General features: G+C 42.5%; 1 protein-coding gene across 1 annotated transcript in view; it reads right to left on the bottom strand.

Annotated features, from left to right (window-relative positions):
- nphs1 (NPHS1 adhesion molecule, nephrin) overlaps window positions 1–25,316 on the bottom strand; it is an 81,377-nt gene that overhangs the window by 10,651 nt on the left and 45,410 nt on the right. Inside the window, exons 7-23 of the mRNA XM_088084130.1 lie at window positions 22,006–22,128; window positions 19,667–19,748; window positions 16,688–16,791; window positions 14,801–14,922; window positions 14,424–14,595; window positions 13,016–13,173; window positions 11,918–12,059; window positions 9,247–9,371; window positions 8,992–9,160; window positions 8,674–8,803; window positions 8,303–8,475; window positions 7,455–7,595; window positions 6,755–6,895; window positions 4,642–4,763; window positions 3,895–4,054; window positions 3,085–3,241; window positions 2,544–2,695 (exon numbers count right to left, since the gene is read on the bottom strand). Of these exons, the coding sequence (XP_087940256.1) occupies window positions 2,544–2,695; window positions 3,085–3,241; window positions 3,895–4,054; window positions 4,642–4,763; window positions 6,755–6,895; window positions 7,455–7,595; window positions 8,303–8,475; window positions 8,674–8,803; window positions 8,992–9,160; window positions 9,247–9,371; window positions 11,918–12,059; window positions 13,016–13,173; window positions 14,424–14,595; window positions 14,801–14,922; window positions 16,688–16,791; window positions 19,667–19,748; window positions 22,006–22,128 (2,373 nt within the window). The remainder of the gene's footprint in view (window positions 1–2,543; window positions 2,696–3,084; window positions 3,242–3,894; window positions 4,055–4,641; window positions 4,764–6,754; window positions 6,896–7,454; window positions 7,596–8,302; window positions 8,476–8,673; window positions 8,804–8,991; window positions 9,161–9,246; window positions 9,372–11,917; window positions 12,060–13,015; window positions 13,174–14,423; window positions 14,596–14,800; window positions 14,923–16,687; window positions 16,792–19,666; window positions 19,749–22,005; window positions 22,129–25,316) is intronic.

Raw genomic sequence — 25,316 nt, 5'->3', positions numbered from 1 at the left:
TTCTGCTTTTTCTTAAGGTTGTGCTTTGTTGTATGAATGATCAGGAGACACAGGCAGATCCGTGGCTGATCCCTCTCAGAACAAAGTGGCTGATTTGTCCAATTTATCCAACCAAAGTCATGCAATGACGGATGAAGCCTCTTGATTATGATCAATATGGTGAACAAAGATCAAAGGAGGCTAACCAGGCCTTCAGTCTGACATGAGGCACTGCTCCAGTCAGGGTAGTGAAGGAAAAGTGGATTATTTTGCATTTGGAGCATGGAGAAAAAAGAAGGGTGGTTTTGGGGGCAGAGGGAGAGATAGTCAAGGAGAGAAGGAGGAGAGATAGTCGAGTAGCAACATAAGAAGGGGATGCTCCACTCGTCTCTGGCTCCAGGCTGCAGCCCAGTTTGCAGAGTAAATAATTCCCACTATCAGCTCTGCTCATAAGATTCCAGGGCAAAGAGGTCAGCCTTATTTGGATCTCTTCTCCTTCAAATCCAAAGAGCGCCATGCTACGAAAAAAAAGCGCCTCTCTCTTCCTTTGGAGCTCTAAATTGATAAGGAAGCATATAAAATTTATTATCACTGCGTCAGATTAATTATGAATATTCACAGCACTAAAAAAATGACAGGGGAAAAACAGGGCCAATATTGGATTGTATTTTATGGTTTTTATAGTAAACATTAAATGTGTCCAATGATGGCTGTGGGCCTTCGCTGAGAGCAGGACTGTGTTGATAATGGCGGTGGTGCAAGGATACACTGGTAGCTGGAAGGCAGAAAGTCTAAGCACGCCGGGAGAGCAAAGCATATCACTGCAGCATTATCTGAGGGAGAAGTGAAGTACTGCTATGGGCTAAATGATAAGGTAGAGATAGAGCAATGGAATAAGTTCCTTAAAGGGCTGACACTCAGGAGCAACAGCTCTCTCCGGTTTACAGAATTCTGCACGCTCAATGGCCCTCCCACACTATTGTAATGTTGCTGGAAAAGGCTGATAAAGCTTGGACAAAAGCAGCACAGACACAATTATTTTGAGATGCTGCCAAATTAGAACCAAAGGAATAGTTTGTGCTCTACTGCCAAGTACGTGCTATGCATAATCCCTACATGTTGTGCGCCCTAACCACTGACTTTGATCATTTGCCATTCATTTAAAGATGCAGTAGGTGATTTTTGACCATCGGGGAGCAGAAAGTCTCTAACAAGCCAATAGTAACACAGGCTTGACATTCAATACTGCAGGTTTAGCAGGTTGCTTTATCACTCACGCATCTACACTATCTAAAATGTACATGCCATGTAGCTCTGGTTTAGACCCTAACTGTCTATCTGAGTCTTTTCATCACTTTGCTTTCTTCATAATCCACTCCCTGAATTAGGTCCTCTGCAGGTAGCTTATACTTGCTTACTTGGTGAATATAGCTGCTAATGATTTTTAGATTGTGGAGAGTGTGCTGATGAGAGCACTAAGATTCTACTATACAGTCTATGTACTGGTCAGATTACCAAAACAATGAGTAGAAAGAGGCTAAAAGCAGCTGAAGCTTTGTGGAACTGCAGTTAAGTGTTCAAACTCAGTAGCTGGATATTACTAGTTACTCTTTCATTCAACATATTACATACACATTATTTCATTCAGTTGGATTAAAAAAGTTTGATGCATTTTAAAAGGAAACCCCCAATGATCATTTGTATTTGAATAACTCACCCCGCGTTGGGTGAATTCTTGCATGCCTCCATAGTGAAGAAACAGAAAATAGAGAAAAATTACGATGACTTTAAGTGAAGACCATATGTAATAATAACAAAACTATATCAAAACCTCTAAAAACAAACTGTGACAAAACTCGTACAGCATAATCTCATATATTCATCATACATCACAGTACTTCCCCAGCACATGCAGTTTCAATTCAACCGCAATATTTAAATCATTTGGTCTCATGTACCAATGAATAGCGCAACAGAGCTGTTGATGCATTTATGTTTTACACAGTAAGGTTTTAGTGAAAATACATGTGTTTGGAAAGTACTGAGCATATGACAGGATAAATGAGACTTGGATTGTACTGCACGAGTTGTGTGAAAGTTTATAAACAAATATTTTGATACAGTTTTTCTGATATTGAACGTGGACCCCTATAACTTAAGTTCATCAATAATTCTGACCTTTTCTGTATTCTTCATTCACAAGTTTTGTTCACAAATTCAGTGTAACACAGGGTGAGTTATTTATACAAACAGTCATTTGGAGGGGCTCAGTATTCCTTTAACTATTGTTGCTGTCCAAGGAAAAATATTTATTTAATCGTTCTGAAGGATCAGATGTTCCTCTATGAAATGAGAAAATTCTTCCACAAATGCAGCCAAATAAAGCTCTGAACGACCCATTAAATGATCTGAGATAATGCATTACTACACTGAAACAGGGCTCTTTTACTTAGCTCATGAAAAAATGACGATTTAGCAATAAATGGTTTCCACAGGACAACCTCAGTCACCCGAAGAAACATACCCATACACACAGGAACCACAAATAACCACAGATACTGTACTTGTGCTGACGAGCTGAATGTCTAGCTTGTCTTCCCCAAGTGAGTTGCGAGCAGTGCAGCTGAAGACAGCATAGTCCAGGGCTGCGCTCACATTTACAACTCTGACTGTGCTGGTGTGGAGGAAGCCCTCCCTCACGGTCCGCTCCTCATACCTGCAGCACGCACATATGTACACAGGCACACACACACACACACACACACACACACACACATACACACAGTAAGAGAGATAAATCCTGAGCAGGAAGACAGCAGGGATTGTGATGTCCTGCAGATTGCACTAAGTCACCCAATTTCACACATCAAAGAAGCATTAAACAGGTATTTGCATAGTGAAAAGCAAAGTATAAAATGCACTTAATCTGGATTTAGTGGTGAAATAGCAAGAAATAGCAAAAGAATATATTATATTAGGGTAAAACCTAATTTAATTTTTAGGATTCATCAGTATGTAACCAAATGCTGACTGCAGCACCAAAGTTAATAGTGAAAAGAATTTCAAGAAAAGGATTTGAAAAAGGAATAATCCCTAATTTCTGACCTGGGGTTTGCAAAGTCCATGCATACACCATTTTTTTCCCAAGAGAAGTCGACACGAGGAAAACCCTCTGCCTGACACACTACCTCAGCTGTAGCGGTGCCATCCCCTCTACTTGCTACCTTCCTCCATTGGGCCCCTTTCTGAAGCTCTGGTTTGACTGCACGAGACGAGATGGAGATTATTTATCCAGGCACAATACAAGCTTTAACTAACACGTGTATATGTCGACAAATACAACTAGATATACCGCCACATGGTTGTATACCTCCGCACACCAGTCAAGTTGCACTTATTGTTTACATTCATGTGTGTGAAACATGGATGCTTCACACACAGAAGATCTATACAAGCAGAACAGTTTCAAGGTGGGTCTTGAGTTATGGCCAAAAACATATTGTATGAGATCACTGTGACAATGACCTTTGACCACCTGATTCTAATCAGTTCATTCTCGAGTCCAAATGGACGTTTGTGCCAAATTTGAGGAAACTCCCTAAAGGTAAGCTTCAGATATTGTGTTCACAAAAATAAGACGGATGCAAGGTCACAGTTACCTTGACCTTTGAATACCAAATTCAAATCAGCTCATCGTTGAGTCCAAACAAATTTGATGAAATTCCCTTGAAGCATTTGAGGGGATATAACAATCACAAGAATGTTGCAGCCGGCCACTCGGACAATGCAAAAACATAATGCCCCTGACCTCAGCTATTGTCGGTGCGGAGGCATAAAACACATGCATGTTTCACCAAATAGGTGTCCATGTTTATTTTGTTCCCCTCTGGCACAGAATAAATACTACAAACTTACATTGTACTACCAGCTGCACATCTACAGTGGCAGGGGGTGCTAAGCCATTATGGGCTCTGCACTGGTAAAGACCAGCATGAGCCCGAGTCACATCATAGATAGTCAGGAGGCCAGATTCGTCTTCCTGGGTCTCCTGTCCCATCTCCACCTCCCCTTCTCCCTGCGGAAGACAAAGTGAGGGGGAATGAGCGGCGGACAGCAGCTATCCCTCAAAACACACTCCCCTCCTCTCGGCTGGAGTAGGAGGGGGCTGTGTGAGAGCGAGGCAGGTAGACAGTGAGGGAGAGTTGAAACCATCAGGGCTTGAGGTGGGGACGGGAAGGGCGTCAGGGGAACAAGCTCAGAGGACAGAGAAAGATAATGCCAAGGGTTGGAGAGCCACAGGGAAAGAGAAAAGGAGGGGCTGTGCAGGTTGAAAGCGGGACACACAGTATTGCCAGGGGGTGGGTTAGACCGGAGAAGGCATCAGTAGATACAGAGACCACGCCACATTGACGAATGTGCCCTTTAGTCACGCAGCAGTAATGAAAGCTATTTTTCTGGATTTGGGCTGTGTGTGGAGTAGGAAGAGGTGGGGTGGAAGGATAGTTAGAGCCAGTGAAATATGGTGCATCTGTGCATTTAGAAAGGCCAGTGATAAACGGGAAGAACGGATAAAATAATAGAAAGCAAGCCAGATAAGGGTAATATAATTCAAGGGAAGACCGTCTTCCTGTGTATGTATACATGTGAGTGTCGTGTTCTCACCAGCCATTTCCAAGAGAACATGTCAGGTATAATGGGGTTGGCATCTGCCACACATATCAGGTCTGCTGTATCCCCTACGTTTACTAACACGGGGTCTTTCTCTGCCTTGACACTGGGAGCATCTGAGAGTAAGAAAAAGGGACAAGGCCAAGGCAGGACCAAAGGTTAACATGCCAACTTGGGACAAATCATTTGCCAAGCAATTAAACCAGCATTGCTATAATTACTCTTACAGTCGTTTGCCTTTGCACTGGTTCATAACCCTGTCCTAATTGGCCTCTTTGTTTCACATACAATGCCATTAACTTCTATTTAAGTTGGAGGATTACAGATGCTTCTGCAGGCAAACTAAGAATTGGTCATTTGACCCAGAAGGCCCTCCACAGGGATGACCATTTGAAGCTTTTACATCAAAAATCCCAGACTCCACTGAGAAAAACATTTTAATCATTTTAGTCCACCAAATGGCAGAGTTGTTGGTCTACAGCTGCCTCGAGTAAAGCGACGCAAATATTCAAATATAATGTACACTTGAACTGATATTGATTTTTTAGGTGGCTAAAATATGTTTAGCTGCGGCCCTGTCCACAGCAGGATATTGCATGGCCTCTGTGCTGGTGTTTTGTTGAAGACCCTTTCCCCGTCGATATGTGTTACTCTTACCTAAACGTGACCCAAACCCTCTAAGGGACTGTACTTTACTTTTCAAAGGAGGGAGGTGGCTGGGGTGTGACTTTTATTTACAATAAATACAAAATACTACCATTTTAAGTCTGATGTCTCTTAGGTAAGCCAAAATTAAAAAACACAAGTTCCTCCTCAGTGCCTAATAAAAAAAAAAAGCCTTGTCCATTTTGCATCCGCCCCACATAAATAACAAACAATCACCAATCACATTATCTAGATGTGTTCATCCAACTTTGAGAAAGTCAACTCAGTACGATTTCCATCAGTCTAACATATTAACGTGTTTTAGAAGTCCAGTCTTGGTTGGACAGACACAAAAAATTTGCCTTTTTCTAGCATCCTTTAATTATACCGGATTATGGACTATGACAGACTGACCAGTTCCTCTCTTTTCATTAAGTCGTCTCTCCTTCCTGACTGCACGGCTCCTCTGCTTGTCTTTATTTGCTGCTACCTCACAAGCTTTTTATACTTCCCATGGGTGCCAAGTACTCAACAATAAGGCCATTAGTGCCTACATGTCTAAACCTATGTTCACACTTTAGGAACAGTGGTTGGAAACACTACAGAGACGTAGACCTCAGGGTTGGCGGCATCCACCAATGTTGGCCCGCTAACCAAGGCCGACATTGTTAAGTGGGCTACACTGCCACCCATAAAAGCTACTACAATCCTACATACATTATGAATATCTACAACTGTCAAGCCCAGTCAGATCAGGATGGAGGAATCCATTAGGCATGTACCATGGGCTTTGGTGAAACAGGCAGACCTACATTTTCAACACTTCCATTATTTAATCATCAGTATCGGGGCAGAGGGCCTGCAGCTCGAGGCTGGGCCTGGGGCAGCAGTGGAGATGCGTGGCCTTGCATGGAGGCCTAATGAATGTGGCATGTTTGCTGGTTAGGTGCTGAAAGTCAAAATTGATGACGGAGTGTGTCTGTGTGTGCTGATGCACTAACGGTTCTGATTCTGAGCAGATCTAGACAAGTTCAAAAAACAGCCTACAGATTCACATCCAATGCACAAAATTGACATTTATACGCAACAAAAATTGTGCTGATTCTCTGTATTGAAAGGGAGGACGCTATTCAGCAGAGGTAAATGATGTGGTTGACTTGTGACCCACAGGGTCCACAGGTGTAACGGCATGCCAGAAAGGGAAAAAAAGAGTGATTAATTATGAATGGCTCTCAGAAAATGTGCCAGTTCTATATTTTCTCACCTATCCTCTCCTTGCCATTTTTATATATTTTTCTGTTTTGTCAATCTTTCCTCTGGTAAGAGCTATGGGTACTTTAATTAACCTATAGGAGTTATTTTAAATAATTAAACTTGCTTTCAAAGGTAAAATAAATATCAGAACACATGAGGAAAAATTACATTCATGGTGCCGCTGCCACCCATGCATGTAGGTCCTTACATTGAACGTCCAGCATGATGGAGAGCTGGTTGACGCCCTCATCATTTGCACACTTGATAGTGTAAACTCCAGCATCTTTCCTCGTCACATTCTTGATCTCCAGCGTGTTATCGTCTGACCAGTGGTAGCGCAGATCCCCCTCTTTTCAAAATCACACACACAGAGACACAAATGCACACGCAAAACAATGGTAAATTAAGTATTCATTACACGCTCATCAACCGTGTGTCCTCTGGCCACTAGTCTCTAAGTGACATCTAATCCTGCATTATTGATTGGCCTGGCTTGATTCCCACAGCAAGCCAACAATAGGCTGTGTGAGAGACACCTCCTGTACCACAGCAGTCAAAATGTAATAGGTGGGTTTCCACATTCAGGATACAGTCATTTTATGGCGGGGGCCGCGTCTGATGGAGCTAACAGAGTTAACAGAGAAAGAGAGTGGGTGCAGCAGGGCCCTGATGACACCGGCCTGGAGGAGAAGCCAGGTTTAGAACCGTTGTGTTGTATTCAGGGAGACAGCAAACCTCATTTAGACTGCATACATTAGAGCCATAATGAGAATCACATTTGGCAGGGTCCCATGCTGGCTAACCTGCCATGTTTTATTCAGACCCTGAATGGCAGAGCTGAGTGCTTACTTGCTGGCTCAGCTCAACTAGGACCTGGTTTATAGAGCCATCACACAGCCCTGGATCACCTTTGACCAGCTTCTCCCTGCGGTGCAGCCAGATGCAGGAGACCTCCTCTGGGTTAGCTGAGACCAGCAGTGGGATGGTTGCCATGTCATCCTCCACCACTTGGACCTGCGTTGGCTGCTCGGGGCTGAACTCTGGTGGGTCTGACACAGAAAAGGCACACAAATTCAGCTACAGTAAGTTGGATTTACACCAAAAGTACATGAGCTGAGGCATAAATACAAACTTCGGCTCACGGAACGACAAGACCAAGCAAGAGTGAACACAAAGACACACAGAACATGTTGAGCATGAAAGCAGGAAGAGACACTAATGAGAGTCAAACCAGTAGAAAGTCGACATCCCACCAATAATTCCAGATCTAACCAACTTCACATACTTAGACGACGGGGGAGTAAGGCAATGCGGGAGGGAGAGGGACAGGCATTAAAACGACGAGTGACAGTACTGTTGTCCAACGGCAGCTCCGCACAAACACACAGTGACATTCCTTCATGCTCATACACAGCACCAAGCTTTGAAGCAGCGGCTGGCTGCTGCCTGTGAAATGGCATCAAAGACAAACATGGCCATGCAGCAAAGCAAATGCACAATTAGGACACACTGCCGCAGAGCTCAACAGACCCACAAATCGCAACAAAGGTTTCCAGTAAACAAACAAAAAAAACAAAAAAAAAACACATGCTATACGCTGACATTTCTGTGCAAAAGTACACCAGCAAAGCAGCTTACATCTGCACCATCATCATTATGCATCGTTTAAAGATTTGTGCGAAACACATCACATGGTCACTCGCAAAGAAGAAAGGAAACAAGAAAGAACGAAACAAACGATTCACCCTCGACTTACAAAGCACATTGAGTTTGAAGAATGTGTTAGCCCCCTCTGCTAGCACAGGACTGTAGGCCTGGCAAATGACCCTCTGGTTGTGATGCTGTGAACTCAGATTCAGGGACAGAGAACTGTGCACTGACACACCGCCAAACTGAGCTCTCCTGGATGGCTGCTCCACTCCCTGGAATCTAAGAAAACAAACTGCTTCCAGCAAATCCAATCAACAGGGGAGTTCACCAAACAATCATGAATATTATTTAACAGGATAAACATCAGTCATTCAGAGACTCATTCTGACACTGAATTAGCTGTATCATTTTGTAGGAAAAGGCCCGTGTTGATATCACTGTGTGCTGTCGGCTTTTCCACCCACTGCTTTGCCAAACCTGAGTGCACCCAAGCTCCAGGAGATGCTGGCCTTTGGATTACTGCTTCCAGACTGGCACTCCAAAGTTAGCACCTGGCCTCGACGTAGCTCCTTCTGTTTGGTTGAGATCTTCATACTTATTGCCGGAACTGGAAAACCAAGGAGTAAACAAGAAAACACTCACTGACAGTATCAAGATGAAGAGTGCAAAAGGATGCAGCAAAAATCTGTGTCAACAGGTTTATATCAAATCCATTTCTCTGACATTGAACTTTTCTCTCAGCTGAGTTTGACTGAAGTAAAGCCGTGTTTGTGTTGGAGCTCCAAACTAACTCACAGTGAACCATGAGCTTAGTCTCTGCAGAGATGGTCTTCCTCGCCTTGTTTGTGGCATCACAGCGGTACGTGGCCATGTTGTCACTTGCTGCCAGGGCAAGAACCAGTTCTCGAGCGACCCCTCGATCAAAAGACGTCTGCTTCAGTGCATCAGCCACAGTCCTTCCATTCTAAAACAGGAAGGAAGAGTATTACACAGAGAAGTGTATATGCTCTGCATCACACAGACAGGCCTGCAAATACAGCACACGCTAACCTTGAACCAGGTCAGAGTCCCTGTGGGATTCCCTCCAGTGGAGAAGCAAGTGAGACGGACCGTGGTCCCTGACCGAAGGGGGACATCTTGCGGGGGAGCATCGAGCCATACCTTTTGAGGGGGGTCTGTTAGAAAAAAGGGTCAACAAGAGTCTGAAAGTTAGTGGAAAACTAAGCTTTAGGTTATTTTTTTTGGCCATACATGTTTAGCAGACCAGTTTTTTATAACTGTATATAGAGACCAGTTATTCAGAATATTTTTAATTTGAATATCTGTACAGAAAACATTTCCTCAAACACATATAAAAGACAGGCCTGGAAAATAACTGCACATTCAAAGTTGAGAGTTATATTTGTCAAGAGATAAATTCGCCATTTTGCATTTCATGACATTCAGAGCTGTAATTACAACTGACCCCTCCTGAACCATGATGGATGTGTTTTTGATAAGATTTAAAAAGTGGTACTAAATTAAAACTTTATTTTGAACCTTTATGGTGATTTTTTTATGTTGGTTATGTATAAAACTGTTTAAAGCTGAAATGCTAAACTTTTGTCTCCCCCATCTGCCAGAGAGAATAATTATATAAACACTGTTGATGCATGCTTATGATATATGCTTGTGAGTGAGCTCGTCACATCTCCACCACCCCCAGAAATGCTGTCTTCAAGTACTTTTTTGACTTAAATCCTTCCACAAAACATCAAGTTTCTTTTCCATCTGAAGCACCCACTCCAGAAATGTTTTGCCATTTTGAAGACTCAAGTTCAGCATATCAGCCAGTTGTCTTATTTTTTTGGAGCCAGAAGTGTTCATATTTGAAAGAGAGGTTAAAGCTGTGGAAGAATGAGGGCTAGGTCTAACTGGAAGCCGAAGACACTATCAGCAGACACCCTGTCACTCAAGCAGCCCCTCCCTTAAATATGCCTAATTTTAATACAATTTAAATAGGATTAAATAAAAATTCACCCCCATAAAATGTTCATTAGTGTTGAAATCGTGTACAGAGACTATAAACATGTTTAATTCTGCTGTAAAGTTGGGCATTTTAACATGGGTGTCTATGAGGATTGACTGAGATCACTGCGCTCTGAAAACGCAGGGTTACTTGTGGTTCCCAAAATTTCCAAAAGTAGGTTAGGAACCAGAGCCTTCAGCTACCACGCTCCTCTCCTATGGAACCATCTTCCATTTTCGGTCAGGGAGGCAGACACCGTTTCAACTTTTAAGGGTAGACTTAAGACCTTCCTCTTTAATAAAGCTTATAATTAGGGCTGGCTCAGGTTGCCTGGTCCAGCCCATAGTTAGGCTGACATAGGTTTAACCTGCCGGGGGACTTCCTCTGATATGCTGAGCTCCTTTCCTTCTCTCAATGCTGCCATCAGAAATCATGCATGTCTGTTTACTGCATTGCCATGTGCAAGCTTAACTTAGCTCTGTGATAGCCATGTGGTACTCTCACTACCTGGGGCTCGCGATTACAGAGCCTGGGTCTGTTGAACTGCACTACGCTAATCCCGTTGCCTCTCGGGAGCGTTCCTGCTCCCTTGTTTCCTAGTTTCCCTGGATCCTGGCTGTAACCTTGACTGTGCCTGACCGTGGTGATAGCTGTGCTGATGCTGCGACCCTGCCTTTGGTTGTGCTCGTGCTGTGGCTGTACTGATTCTGTGCCCCCCGCTCGCCCTGATCGTGGTCTGGTCCTGGTTGCGCCGATGCCGTGATCTTGCCTTTGGACAACTCCCTTTCACATATGCATGAGACTGTTATCATCTCTATCAACATCATCATAGAGAGCAATTACTAATTTCACACCTACCATTATTGTAATATGACATGCATCTGTTTCTATTGTTCTGTGCCCCCCTCCTCTCTCCCCTCTCCCCCTCTCTTTCTCTTTCCTTTTTGCCATGATTGTATTTCACTTGCTATTTACGACATCTATTGCTCGTCTGTCCGTCCTGGAAGAGGGATCCCTCACTATCCTCTACCGCTCTTCCTGAGGTTTCTTCCTCTTTTTTTTCCCCGTTACAGGGGTTCTTTTTGGGGAGTTTTTCCTTGGGTGATGTGAGGGTCTAAGGGCAGAGGGATGTCGTACACTGTAAAGCCCTCTGAGGCAATCCTTGTTTTGTGATAATGGGCTATATAAATAAAACTGACTTGACTTGACTTGACTCAGTTTTGGAGCCAGCCTCAAGAGGCCATTCAATGATCTTCCTTTTTTTCTTTTTTCTTTTTTTTTTTTTTTTTTTGGCACTTCCGTGTTGGCTTAATTTTTCAGCCTTGGAGGTTGCTGGGTTTTTAAAATATATTTTTTTTAAATGTCAACATATATTCCATCAAAATATCAGATCGCACAGATACAGATAAAGCATAGAGGGAAAAAAACTGCAAAAAGATAGCAAAAACAAAACAAACCATAAGTATAATACATTAAATGAATCCCTCCCTCTTTTTGATCTGACTGACGTAAAACGCATCACTTTTGGTACAACTGTGCAAGAGTGTGGCCACAGACACCAACACCCTGTGCGTTGTGAGAAATACAGAGAGCTTTCCCTGGTGCTGATAGGCTTAATCAGCATCGTGTGAACTAGTTTGACAATGACTTGAATGTAACAAACAATCATTTATTCTAAACGTTTTTAAAGCAGCTACACTTAAGCTCACTCACGGTAGACACTGAGTGTTGTGAACTGGGTCATGGAGAAGTGTGTGCCCTTGTTGAAAGCCTCACAGGTGAGTTTCAGCCCATCCTCCTCCCGGGAGACCCTGTGGGTCATGTTGGACATGGTTGTCATCCCACCATTGTCTCCCTGCAGACACAATGCACACATGACAGTTCAGTCTGGGGACAGACAGCCTTGGTCTCTGGCATTCTCAGTCTTCGGAGAGAGAGGTGGAAAAAAATCTGAGAGAAAAACAACCCACACTGGTTTGTCTTGGCGAATACAGATGGCAAATTAGCTGCTGTAATGACTGATGTTGTGCATAGTCTGTGATAAATAAGCATATTCATCTGACTCTCCTGCTTTGCACACTGTTATAAATTGAGCAAAGCGTCATTTTGCACCTGCCTGATAGTGGTCATGCCTGTGCAGCACATCTGGTTATTAAAGCCATTATTGTGGTGATTACTGTAAAAGCCACAGTCAGAAAGACTAACAAAGACCCTGGACAGGAGCGTCAGTCTTCATTAACCTCACACTGTTTCAGATGCATTAAAGCTCACACACAGCACACTGAGTGCCTTGTGTAAGATCAAATGAAAATGCTGCTGCCAGATGAATAAAGAGCTTGTTTAATAATGCTCATCTTCTGTGTCAGCTTTTATTCACTTTGATCTTATTAACATACACAAAAGAGGAGAAGAGCAGCAGAATACTCTTTTTGGAACCGGCTGCTGATTCATTTGCAAAGCTGCAGCGGGTCTATTCAGACGCACTGCTCATGGTCACACCGTTTTCTTTCATCTATAAAAGGTTCACGAGGTCACATTTCATTTTTAAGATTCTTTTAATTCGGTGGGAGGCATTTTAGAAGTTTTTTGTTGGTACCCTAAAGGCGAGCTTGACTGAAGGGCAATGCTTTTGCACTTTGCCTTTTATGTCTTACGTTCACCACAAAAAAAAGAAAAAAAAAACACATCCTTTTTCAGTATCCTCTTTACACTGATCAGCACGATCACCAATTACAACTCATTGTGTACTCGTGCCAACATCGCTCTTGTCTACCTGCTTCGACTAACCCATTGTGTGCTGTGTAGACCCACCTCTTCCATAGTCACAACAGTGGTGTTGAGCTCCTTGTAGCCCAGCCACCATCGAATCTGGACAGGCGGATTACTGGAGGCGGCGTAGCAGCTCAGAGTCAAGTCCTGCCCCTCGATGGCTGTGGACGAACCCACCAGCGTCACCTCTGCCGGCTCAACTGTCGCGCACACACACACACGTACATTGGCATACAAAGACAAGTCAGTAAAAATATCGCCCATGAATAGTACATTCAACAGCTACCTATTCTGATCACAGTAGCAGCGCAACTATTTTTGGATGAGAAACATGGAGCGGAATCAAGGGTGAGAAGGAAAATCACTTTGAGTGGCAACTTGTTTTCTCAGGAGGTTTTCAATGTGGTTTCTCAAGTCTGCTTCGTTTTAACCACAGGGGGAGACAGGGTACAATAGCTGCAGGCAAAGTGATGCAGCTGCATAAAGCCTTCGGGGGAATACAAAGACTGGGGTACTGAGCTGGCAGACATGGGGAAGGAGGGGTCATGTATGTAAATCTTTATTTGTATTTGCGTCTATCTCACATGAGACGCAGAACGGGATGCATTTGTGCATGCCACACACAAAGACTGTTGAAATTAAGCAGGTGCCGTTAGGTAAAAGAGCCATATTCATATTACACCAGAGAGACATATTCTGTGCCCTCCAGCTTCTGCCAGTGCCTAGAGCGCAGTCAGGCAGTCAGCAGCTCATTTTCAACATCCCTGAATGGATGACTGTGAGGCATGGCACCAGGGTCTGCTAGGGGCTTTGAGAGGAAAAGGAGGAGTAACTTCAGCCACCTTTACACAGCACGAGCAAAGTATTTTTTTTTTTCCTAATTCAAAGCATATTTACATAAAACAGGTGGATCAATCACACAGCATTTAAAGCTCTGACTTACATTGTCTGGCTCTGTAGTGGAAATCAGGCTATTGTTAGACTCAGCGCACCAAGGCTGCTGAATATTAATTCTGTATTTGTTTTATTGTTGCTGAAACAAACATTTTATATTCAGAGAGAAAAGTATAATCTATTAACCATGGGCGTTACTATCGCACAAAGTGTAGGCTTTACTGCCTCAGGATTGTGCATTGAAGCAATTCAGCTGAATTAGTGTAGCAGCTATGAAAGAGCATGCAGTGATACTAATCTGGAGGCAGCCGGGAAATATGGGCTGCAGCCATAATAACCATTAGTTTCATTAATGATATTAGCATTAGAATTTATGCTGGGGCAGCAAAAGAATTGGTTTTGGAGGTAAGACTCTTATTATATTCCTCTGCCTCGTGTCCATATCCTAAATAATCCATTGCTGCGAGTTCTGCCAGTGCTTTTTTTGCGTAAAAGTGAGTGTGTATGTGTGTGTGTTGCAGCTCTGTGCACTATATCGAGCAATATTTTCACTCACAGAGGACAGCGATTTTGCGGCTGACAGACAGAGGTGACAGGGACACCAGATTGACGCTCTCACAGCACAACACTGCCTGGTTGTCTTCGGGGCTGATCCTCAGGTTGAGAATGCTGCTGGACTTTTGCGCTGCATTGTCCACTTCCCAAGTCGTTGACAAAACTTCTCCATTCTGACACACAAAATGAACCCATGAGATTCAAAAGGTCAAGAATACGTTTAAATAATTGCATAGTCCCATATGGTGCAGTCAATAAAGTACAGAAGCTGTGGACGCTGGGATACTTACACTGCAAGTTGTTAAACTAAAATAGCTCATTTTGCCAGTGTGACAGTGTGTTACAAAGCCTCCTTAACAGATGGTGCTAAAGATTTACCTTGGTCCAGTGGAGAGCAGCTAGGGGGTTTCCATCATGAGACACACACTCCAACACGAGCATTCGCCCCGCTTTGACTTCCTCTCTCTCCAGACCTACAATAACTGGAGGCTGAGGCGGGACTGCCAGGAAATGAGAGACAAAAATAAAATGCACTTGACAAAGGGGATAGGCATAGAGGACGATAGAAAACGGAAGAGAAAAAGGTGAGGGAAGAGAAGGGATGTGGTAACTCAGGGGAACGGGGGGGATAGAGTGACCATCAATAGGATGACATATAAAAGAAACTGCACTGCGATGAGAGCACTCTTGGCAATTGAGTAGGGAGCATCCCTATTTGTTGAGACAGGGCCAATAAATTGGGCACATTTAACATGACTGTGGGATAAGAAGTCCAGATCTGATGAAAGCATTAAGTATTAAGGGAGCAGTCAGCTGGATCCAGTCCATAAAGCAAAATAACAGATGTTCAAACAGTAATAAGGCAACGTGAAAAATGAATAAATTACAGCTCCCTTGAATAAAATATATGCAGTAAATAGAGGAGGACGGGCCTTTGTTATTGCTGCAATCAGTTTCAGAGAGCAGCCTGCAGACCCTGGGCCAGTGTGACAAATTGCCACCTTGCTAACAATCTGGCTGGCTTAAAATGGCCACCGCGCTGGCTTTGATGGGCTGGCATGCTGAGTAAGACTGCAGCGGTGGTCCCAAGTTCTGCAACATTAGCACTTAGCATAGAGCCCATGTTGTTTAATACAGAGCAGAGAGCCAGAAAGGAAGGGAGGAGTGCTCACGGTTATTGGTGGTTGTTAAATCAGCAGCAGCGGCTTCTAATGTGGAGGAGTATAGATAGAGACAACATTAAGGCGTCTAGTCAGCCTGTGGATAATACGGCAGCTGAGCTGGAGGGAGCGCTCGCTGCTGAAGGTGTCAGCAGCCCCGCTCCACTTTAATCAACAACATGATTTAGGCCTGGGAGAAGCAGGTGGGTAGACTCTCAGGCCTAAACAATCAATTACTTCAACTGATCAACAGAGTGGAAAATACTAAACCAACTGTAGTAAACAGTGGCTGCGGTGTCGCACTGTTTGTGCATTCAGCAACAATGGCTTTCATTGTTGCCTCGCCAAATAAGGGGAAAAAAGAAACGCCAAATGCAATGAGAGCCAGAGACAGCATGTGTGTCATCTCACCTTTGTGTGATGCGGTAGCAATTTTATTATATACTGTCACACGGTTTGTGATAATAACATGAAAGAAAAAAGCAACAGAGAGTGCCGCCCCTCCTGCCTCAGTGGATTCTAAATTTAATTCGAGCTGATGAGCACAAAAGTTGCTGGGTTAGTTTTGCAGGATTCATTATTATTAACTGTGGTGGCCTTAGCTTCCCATATTAGTTATTATAATTTTTACAAAATTCAGTACTTGAAGCGTCACTGATATAATCCATCTCAGTTGGTCTAATAATTAGTTTATGTGTTTTGGTTAGCATTGGGGAAATAAGACTAAGGGTGTAGATGATTTTAAGCTTATTGAATAAAACAGTAAATTTAAAGGAATTCAACGCTAATTGCAGAGTTGGTGTATGATTTAACGCTTCTAACCGCCTCTGTGGACACGGTTACGTGGCTTTAAGTAAGAAAACGTATTCGTATTCATTTCAGCCCACCAGGGTCAGCCTTGTGAACTGGAGGCAGTCACACCCGTGCTGTATGGAAGTAGGTGTGAGTTTGCCTTCGGGTTGAATGTTTCTCCTTGGACCGCTAACAAAGACTGAGTGCGCAAGGCCGGATACCCTTGGGCCTCCCCGAGGTTGTGTGGTTGAGTGTGTATTTCAAAAGCGAGGGGGTGTTGACTGTCAGATTAGAGACAGGTTGAGACACTCACAGTACACACTCATGGTCATTGTGGTCTCCACAGGCCGGAAAAGGGCGGGGTTCTTGGCATGACATGCAAGCTGCCTCCCATTATCAGAGCTCAGAGCGGTGACCCTTTGAGAGGTAACACAAAGACGGACAAAACGAGAAGGATAAAAGAAGAAAGTTTATATTGAACCATACAAAGTGATAACACTCAAAACATAACATCATGGTTATGCACCACCAGTAGCAGTAAAAGGACCAATACATTAATCTAATGTATCTATTACAAGGAAAAGTCTTGCAGTCACACTTACCGAGGAAATAGACAATTTCTCATTTTTTTCCCCAGTGGCGTTTTCAAGTGCATTATTGTTGGCACAACTTTTGTAAAGAAATCAATCATATTCTGTTTTCCTCAGAACTGTTCAGTGGGGCTCTGTCTTTTACTGAGTAGAGTTTCCTCAGCTACTTTGGTTGTGCTACTGTCCACCATTTCTGCTACTGGGGATAGTAACTGCTAAACCTGACACTGATACTCTGGTAGCTGGGGATGGCTACTGATAGCTACCAGTCAAAACAAAGTGCTATCCACGTCTTGTTTTGGTTGTGTAATAGCCGACGTACTTTGTGCCATAAATTAAACCTGCATTTTAGCAGAGAATTGGAACCAGCAGCAGACAGAATTGCATAGTGAACCAATCTAAATACAGGTGATGTCGTAATTCCAGAGCCATTACATTGTACAATTAACATTTACTTAATAATGATAAAATGAACCAAAAACTTGCCTAATTCCACTTAGTAAAAATACAGCAGTGCCATCAGTAAAATGTTCTTTAAGTATATTGTCATTACTGTTGTTATACCCACTAGAGATGCCACTAGTGGTCACTTCACAATTCTTAAAGCTATAACGAAATCAAAGCAATGCACTTCACTGTATCGAGTTATGGTCACCTGGAACTCAAAAGCATAACTTCTTCTACAGCTGCCAACAGCCCACCACCATTCCCAGTTAAAGAGTAAGTGAACTCAAAGCAAGGCAGATGGGCTGGGGCACCAGGCCCCCAAATCACTAAATCCACCCCCGATAACAGCACTAGCAGCAGAGGGCAGCTGGATGAGAAATGGAGCGATGACTCGTTGTGTTTATAAAGAATTCAATCTGAATAAAACTGTGACTAAAACAAAAACTTCAGTAAAGTCTGAAAATGTCACCTCCCACCGCTGAACATTTTTACTGTTTAGGCACTCTGACGCTGAGATCTCTGCTGTTTGCCTGTCTCTTTCACTGTGCTGTGCTGCACTGTCAGTCTGCTGCAATCTATCGATCAGCTGTGTGATCAGCCAGGTGTGTTGTTTGTTTTCATTACTACTTGTTTTCATTAGCAGTTGAAAATAGTAAAAATTAATCTCTTTGCCTCAGTTACTTTGGTTCAGACAGACAGGAATTCATAAAATTAAACTACTCACTACTAATAACTACTTCTGTGCATTTTCAGTATTAACTTTCCAACCAGCTGCTGCATGTTGGATGTTCAGTAAAACACAGGACACACACAGAATGACAATTGTTTGGGAGGATCAAAATTCCCTCTTTTGTATATTGGGGCGGATGTGATCCCCAGTCCCCCGTGAAGATATCTACCAGGATAAACCACAACTTGTATAAATGTAGTTCAATGTGAAGTAGCTTATCTTGTTAGGTGGAGTAGGTAATTCTGTCAGTTACAAATATGTATCAGAATGGACTATTTCCTGTGTAAATGTAATTAAATGTGGAGGAGGTCCTTCTGTCAGGTGGAGAGGGTCATTCTGTCTATCAGAACAGACCACAACCTGTACAAATGTAGTTAAATGGGGAGTAAGTCATTCTTTGAGGTGGAGTAGGTCATTTTGTCAGGTACAAATATTTATCAGATTGAACTACTACTTTTATAAATGCAATTAAATGTGGAGAAGGACATTCTGTCAGGCGGAGTGGCGCTCGCACAGCTGTCAATCATGACATCACACCCCCTTTTAAAGCATCAAAAAACAAATTAAAATCAAACTTAATTAACACTTGAACATACATAAGCATGATGAAAACTACCTAAATTGACAGAAACCATCTTTGGGAAAAATTTGTGTAGTTTGAGTTTATAGTTTATGACCTATACTGAAGGCTGCCACCACATGGCTATCAAGATGCTTTGGCTTCACTTGGGATCAAACCCCCAAAATTCTGGGAACCACTTTTTAATCTTTAACAATGTGTCATATTTTATTATCATATTTCATATCATACATCTTATCATATGTTTCTTAATCTCTTAATCTGTGGCTGTCAGATAGTGTAGTGAAGTAACAAGTACTATATTTTTCTCTGTACTTGAGTACACGTACTTCCCACTCTTGTTCAATTTCAAAATTGCACTTTGTGATGTACACTGAAAGATCCCCTAGTCCCTCCAGTGCAGTGGATTTATTCTGAGCCTAGTTTACTTTCTCAGTTTATGTCTTCTATATCAAATTACAGTACAATGTCAACCGTAACAATCACACATGGCCCACTGCTGCGTACGCTCAGTGTGAATATGGGGAAGGAGCATCAATATTGCTTAAGACCTTGGCTGCTCTGCAATAGAGCTGAACAGCGTTGCAGCTCCTCAGTACCAATGTTATCTCAGGATATGACAAGAGGTTATTATCTTTGACACAGAGGAGACAAGCAGGATTAAAGTAATCTATGGCCCTGTTTAATGTATAGGCACCTGGCGAACCGGCAAGGATCGGATCTGTCTCGCTGCTAGAATGTAATTTTGTGCATTTGACAGAAGCTAATTCAATCGCACAGTGCCAAGTAACCGTTCGCTGTGTGCAGAAATTCATTGTACTCACTAAGACAGAGGGAGAAAATAAGAGCGGGGTGAAAACATGGGAAACAAGAAACAAAGACAGACTTGGAGAGATTGAGCAGGTTGGTGAGGAGAATGTGTCTGGCAGTCGGGCGAACACATACGTTACTTCAGCATGCGTGTTGAGGAGCTTATCCTTTGAGCCAGACATGGTGAAAGACTCTGCACCTGTCAGCTCGACTCCATCTAAAAGACACAATGGGGGGAAGGAACACAAAAAGGGAGAGGACTGCGTGTAAATTTGCTCATGTGAAACAAAAACATCTGTGTTATTCTTGTGTGGCATGGTAAACACTAAAATATGATAAACATGTTTCAAAAAAGGTTTGGGTAGGAGTGCTTCCTGGACTTAGACTTTGAGTGAGATCAGGCTGTTCTTGTGCACTTTTTTTCTTAGTACGCCTACGAAAAGTAATGCACTAGGGGTCGACCGATATTGTTTTTTCAGGGCTAGTACCGATACCGATTACTGGTAGTTAATGTGACCGATAACCAATATTTGGAACCGATATGCATTTACAATTTCAAAAAGAAAATCTTTCTGACAATAATTAGAATTTGGAATATAACAAACCTGCCTTTAGCAAATGTTTAATCGAAACTGAAACATTTAACATAATATCCAACAAGTTCGCACCAACTTTATTTTCATAAAGTCAAGTGAAAATCTAAACAATGAATAAATTTTAAAAAAAATAGCTCAGAAATTTTACAATGTAAAAAGATCCTCCCATGCTAACACTTCAATTTTTGATTAATTAACTTTATCTGCGATCATTAAAATAAAATACTGATATAGACAATTGGCAAAATGCCAAATATTGGTACCAATAATCGGCTGACGATAATTTGTCACCCCCTATAATGCACCACAAATCCTATATAACCCATGTAATCAGGAAGGCTGTGATTATATAACCATTACACTAACAGGAGTAATAAAGGAGGATCATAAAGACTTAAAGTCTGCATGAGGTGGCAGGTTGGGAGGTATAGCTCAAACAACACAAGACCATCCCCCAGGACACTGGTATTTGGAACTGTGTTAAGCCAAGTGATTTTATATTAAGGTACATCATCACCATGCTTCTTTTCCTAAACCTTACCACAGCAACTTTACATGAAGTACTAGGGTTGAGTTGAAACTTAAATGAAATGAGTGTCCTGTAGGGATAATGTACTTTTATGAATACAAATATCATCTGAGTAAAACAGGTCAATATCCGTGGTTGCAATGAAGGAAAATCCTTATTTGGGTAGGTGTGTTCAATCTCTTACTCTTGTGTTGTTATCCAAAATGATTTGAAGCCCAATCCCGAGGCTGCTCTGTGAACAGTTCTCTAATAAATAATAAATATTGCAACTTCTGATCAAAGCAAATCAATTTCAGGCTTAAAATAACAACTTCTTGCCACCCATCCGGGTACAGGTATGACTACAAATAATTTAGGTGTTTGAACCACTACAGATACAGATACAAATACAGATACAGATATAGATAATGGCGTACTCACTCATCCCCATAAGTATGTAACATACATTAAGAGGGCAATATCATTCATGGGGCACTAGTTCATTAGATATCATGTGAACATCATGTATGATGATACATCGTTGAGGTGCTCTTTGGATAAGAATACATGCAGACTCAAAAATCACAAGAAAACTCAATGGCACTCTCTATTTAAAAAAAACAAACAAAATAAAATGCCCTTATTGTCATGGCAGATCCACGTTCAACTTAAAAATAAACTCAGACATGTTTCAGAATCAAGTCTTTGTCAGTGAGTAAACTCTTGTTTAGATGGAGTATGATACACATGTGTATCTGTGTGTGGAGTTTGTATCTGTGAGTGGTACAGAAACAGCATATACCTCTGTCTCTCTTAAAGAAATCAAATCAGTGTTGAGATTACAACATAATCAAAACAAAATTACTTTGTATTGAACACAATAAAGATGTGCATTTTAACAAGAAAGAAGGAACACAGCCCTGTAGACAAATTCACACCCAGAGAAAACAATAGAACATCTATCCCTCTCTGTTTCAGCAATACACGGTGTAATAGGTGTGACGGGGGAGCAAAAGGCAAAAACAGAAAATGGAAAAATTGCAGTTGGTTTTGTAAACAACCACAAACTTGTGATACATTCACTGTACATGAGATTGTAAAGTCAGTGGAAATTGGAAATTCAAATGTTCAGGCTATTTCCTCCCACACAGAGTCTGCTCCTCTCAACTCTGCTATTCCAAGGCTATGAAATAAGAGATCTTTACTGAACCTGCATTTTATCCTCTGCAATGTTTTCATGTTTAAACATTCAGGTCACGACCCACAGAGATCCAAGAACGGAAAGCATCGGAGAGAATGTTGCCTTTTGTTCTAACCTGTCAGGCTGACCATCTCTGTCACATTTAATGCAGTTGAAAGGGGTGACTCACCCTTATAAAGTGTGATTTCAGCCACAGGCTTTGCATCAGGGGCGATACAGGTGACAGCATACTTCTTCCCTGCTACCCAAGGTGTTGCCATGTCCACCTCAAAGTATGGCTTGGAAGGAGGAACTGAATAATGAGAGAAAGCAACAGCTCAAGTTTCATATTTATCACATCATTAACCTGATATTCATCCGACTCATTTTTGGTTAGAGGAAGCAGGCGCTATCACAGATGGATATTAGCTTATGCAATGATATGATAATAAGCACTCGCAACATTTGGGAGTGACTGGAATGTCATGCTGTCAGCTTTTGAGTGATTTACTACAGCGAGGTTTGATGTTCTGTTGAGTTAGAATACAAATTGTGGACAAGAAGAGAATGCAGAGATGAAATAGTGATGAAACCGATCCAGTGCTAATCTATCATAGCAAACACCAAACACTTCTCGTCTCAGATCACCCCCAAGCTAAATATGTGCTTTCTGGATTGATCAAAGCAGTCTTCACTTCTCCACTGTTCTACTCCACAATCCTTTTATCTGACCATAAATAGGAATTCCAGAAAAAAAACATAGCTTTTAACACAAGGGACCGGAAATTGCTTGGCAGTAAATTGAGAAATCTGTCACCAACTAACCATCAAAGAGATTTCTGCAGATCTGTGAGCCACTCTTTACCAAGACTATCAGTTCAATCATGTACACGCTACAGAAACCTGATCGTCTATTGTGCCAGCTTTTAGCAAGTGGGTGAGCCTGTAGAATTGCAAACTATGCTTACTGTTTAGGTTGCTTCTCTTTCATCAGAGATCAAGTGCAAAGGCTGCCTGAGTTCAGAGACCGAACGCAGAGTTGGAAAGTACAGGAAGGATACATGTGTGTTAGAGAGACATGAAAGACTCTGGCAGGCGAGTATGAGAATGAAAAGAGAGTGTAAGACAAGCTGCAGAGGAGAGCAGGGGCAGGAGGATGGCTGCTGCTGCTGAATTCAGAGATAAATCCACTGCTAATGTGCAGGTAAACAGCTGGACCACAAGCAACCAAACCAGCCAGCCATACAGCTCCTCTCCATCTCTTTGGAACATACAGTTCATCACTGGCCACTAGGAGGAGCTGTTGCTGTGTGCAGAGTCGCCCATTGGCTCCAGTCTGCTATTGAGACAGATGAGATGTGGCTGCAGCTTCAAACTGATTTAAAAGAAGCAATTGAATCTGTGTGGACTGTGATGGGTTACCCAGAGCACTGCAGAGGCGCGCGCTGCAATAATGAGATGCATTTGTTTGTTTTTTCCCCCCTCTTCCCTGAGAAGATGACTGGGCCATGCATCTATTGACAGCCCCTGCACTCTCAATCTACTCAGGCCTGTACGATTCAACATAGGCACATCACTTGTTGTGCTCGAGGAGCGTCTGGCAGCCTAACAAATCCTAAAATAAGAATAATGATATGTTCGCAAATGAGGCAGGCAGGTATCTAATTTTTTCCTCGCTCGCTCATGCTGGCCCCAGTCCTCTTATCTCTCATTCACTCCATCATCCCTCTGTAGCAGCCTGAGCCCACCCCCCACCCTATCCCCACACCATCCTTCTTGACCACTGCAGTTAAACTGCAGAAGTGCGGGGGAAGGTGTGTTCCAGCTCGCACTGGGAATGAAAGGCTGCCATCCATCACATCTGCAAACCACGTGACCCAATCAGCTCATTCAGGATGAACATTTGTACAAATGTAATAGCACATGTGGACAACAACAAAACACACTCTATTCAATTTACCAGACATGCACTCAGAGCAAAGAACAGACAGCAAACAAGCTGTTCTCTTAATTAACTCTTTCTGCCCCTTCTTTGTCTGCTTGCCTGTTGGCTTTGTTATTTTCCCTTCCTGATTTTCAGCCCTATCTCTCTTATTAAGGTACACATATGAAGACAATAATAGATAAGCACGCAAAGACTTGCTCCTGCCGTTCAGACGAGAGACAGTGAGCCGCAAAATTCGATTCATTAGACAAATACAGACGGATGGATGGATAAGGCAGATAAGAAGCAGATTAGCAGACACACATCAATATGCATATCCACCTATCTTTCCCGCTCATTCACATACAGATGCGCACACTCTCTTTGCTCCTTTGCACACAAACACCCAAAGATAAACTCAAGTCTACAGTGCATGCGGATTTGCATGCACAAACACACTGACACAGGCAAGCGAGTGTGTGCAGACAAGCTACATTCATCTCACTTCAATCTAAAAACAGGCGCCAGTGCGTGCACAGTCTAACATGTGATACCAAGCTGATTCTCTAGAAAATATTGGAGAAGGCCCAGAGGATAAAACAGTCTCTAAAAAGCTTATTATGCTGAATTAAGAAAATAATGGAGACCAAATCAGACTTCTCAATACCACACAGACACAACTCATCAGCTTTTATCTCTGGGAGACAAAGATTGGCTGAAGCCACACATCCGTGCAAAAGGATGTATTTCTATACTTGCATATGCATAAAAACACACACATACACACACATTGTAGGTCTCAGGTGTGTGATCTCTGGCAATGAAAGCCTCTGAAACAGTGCTCTTTTTTAGCTTTCCCTTTCTCCCCCTTCCTTTTTGCTGTTTTGGGGGAGAGGTGGAGCAGCAGCCCATCGTCACACTGCTCCTTTCTGACCCACTACTGCGGTTTTGTTTTGGATCCATTACGTAACAGCTAAATTTGTCCAAATCCATGACTATTTACAGAAAACATTACACACATGTGTAAGGATAGAAAAACTACCCTAGAGGGTAACTACAACATTTCAGTTGTCTCTTTAGTGTCTTATTATTTGGCAGATTTTCCTTTGCTAACTGTAAAGACCCCAACACTGTAACATCAGTCTGGCACTGTAATATGCACACCACCACACCAGTGTATAACACACCGTCCTCTGATGGGGTTATATCTTGGGCAACTGTCAGAACTTTTCGTGAACGAAGATGAATAAAGTCACCATGTTCTACGTTGCTTGTGCCCCCATTTATAAGTTGTTCCATTATTCATAACAGGGAATCATAAAATGAAGGCTCATTATATAGTCTTCAAGTGCTAAACTCATTAGCTACCGCAAAAACCTCACCATAGCCCTGGTTCCTAAAATGTCCTCTAACCTCCAACCAACACTGATAATAAGCTTACACACATGGGCACACTCTCTCTCTCTCTCTCTCACACACACACACACACACCAACATCTCTGTAAGACCCAACTATGGCAACTGAATGAGTAACAGAGTCTAAAACCAGAACACATCAAATAACTGTTTTGAACATT

The sequence above is a fragment of the Plectropomus leopardus genome, chromosome 11 (genome assembly GCF_026936395.1).
Source record: "Plectropomus leopardus strain MGB_pleo_1.0 chromosome 11, ASM2693639v1, whole genome shotgun sequence".
Lineage (NCBI taxonomy): Eukaryota > Metazoa > Chordata > Actinopteri > Perciformes > Serranidae > Plectropomus > Plectropomus leopardus.
The sequence above is the reverse complement of the archived record's forward strand: the minus strand, read 5'-3'. Positions and strand labels throughout refer to the sequence as shown.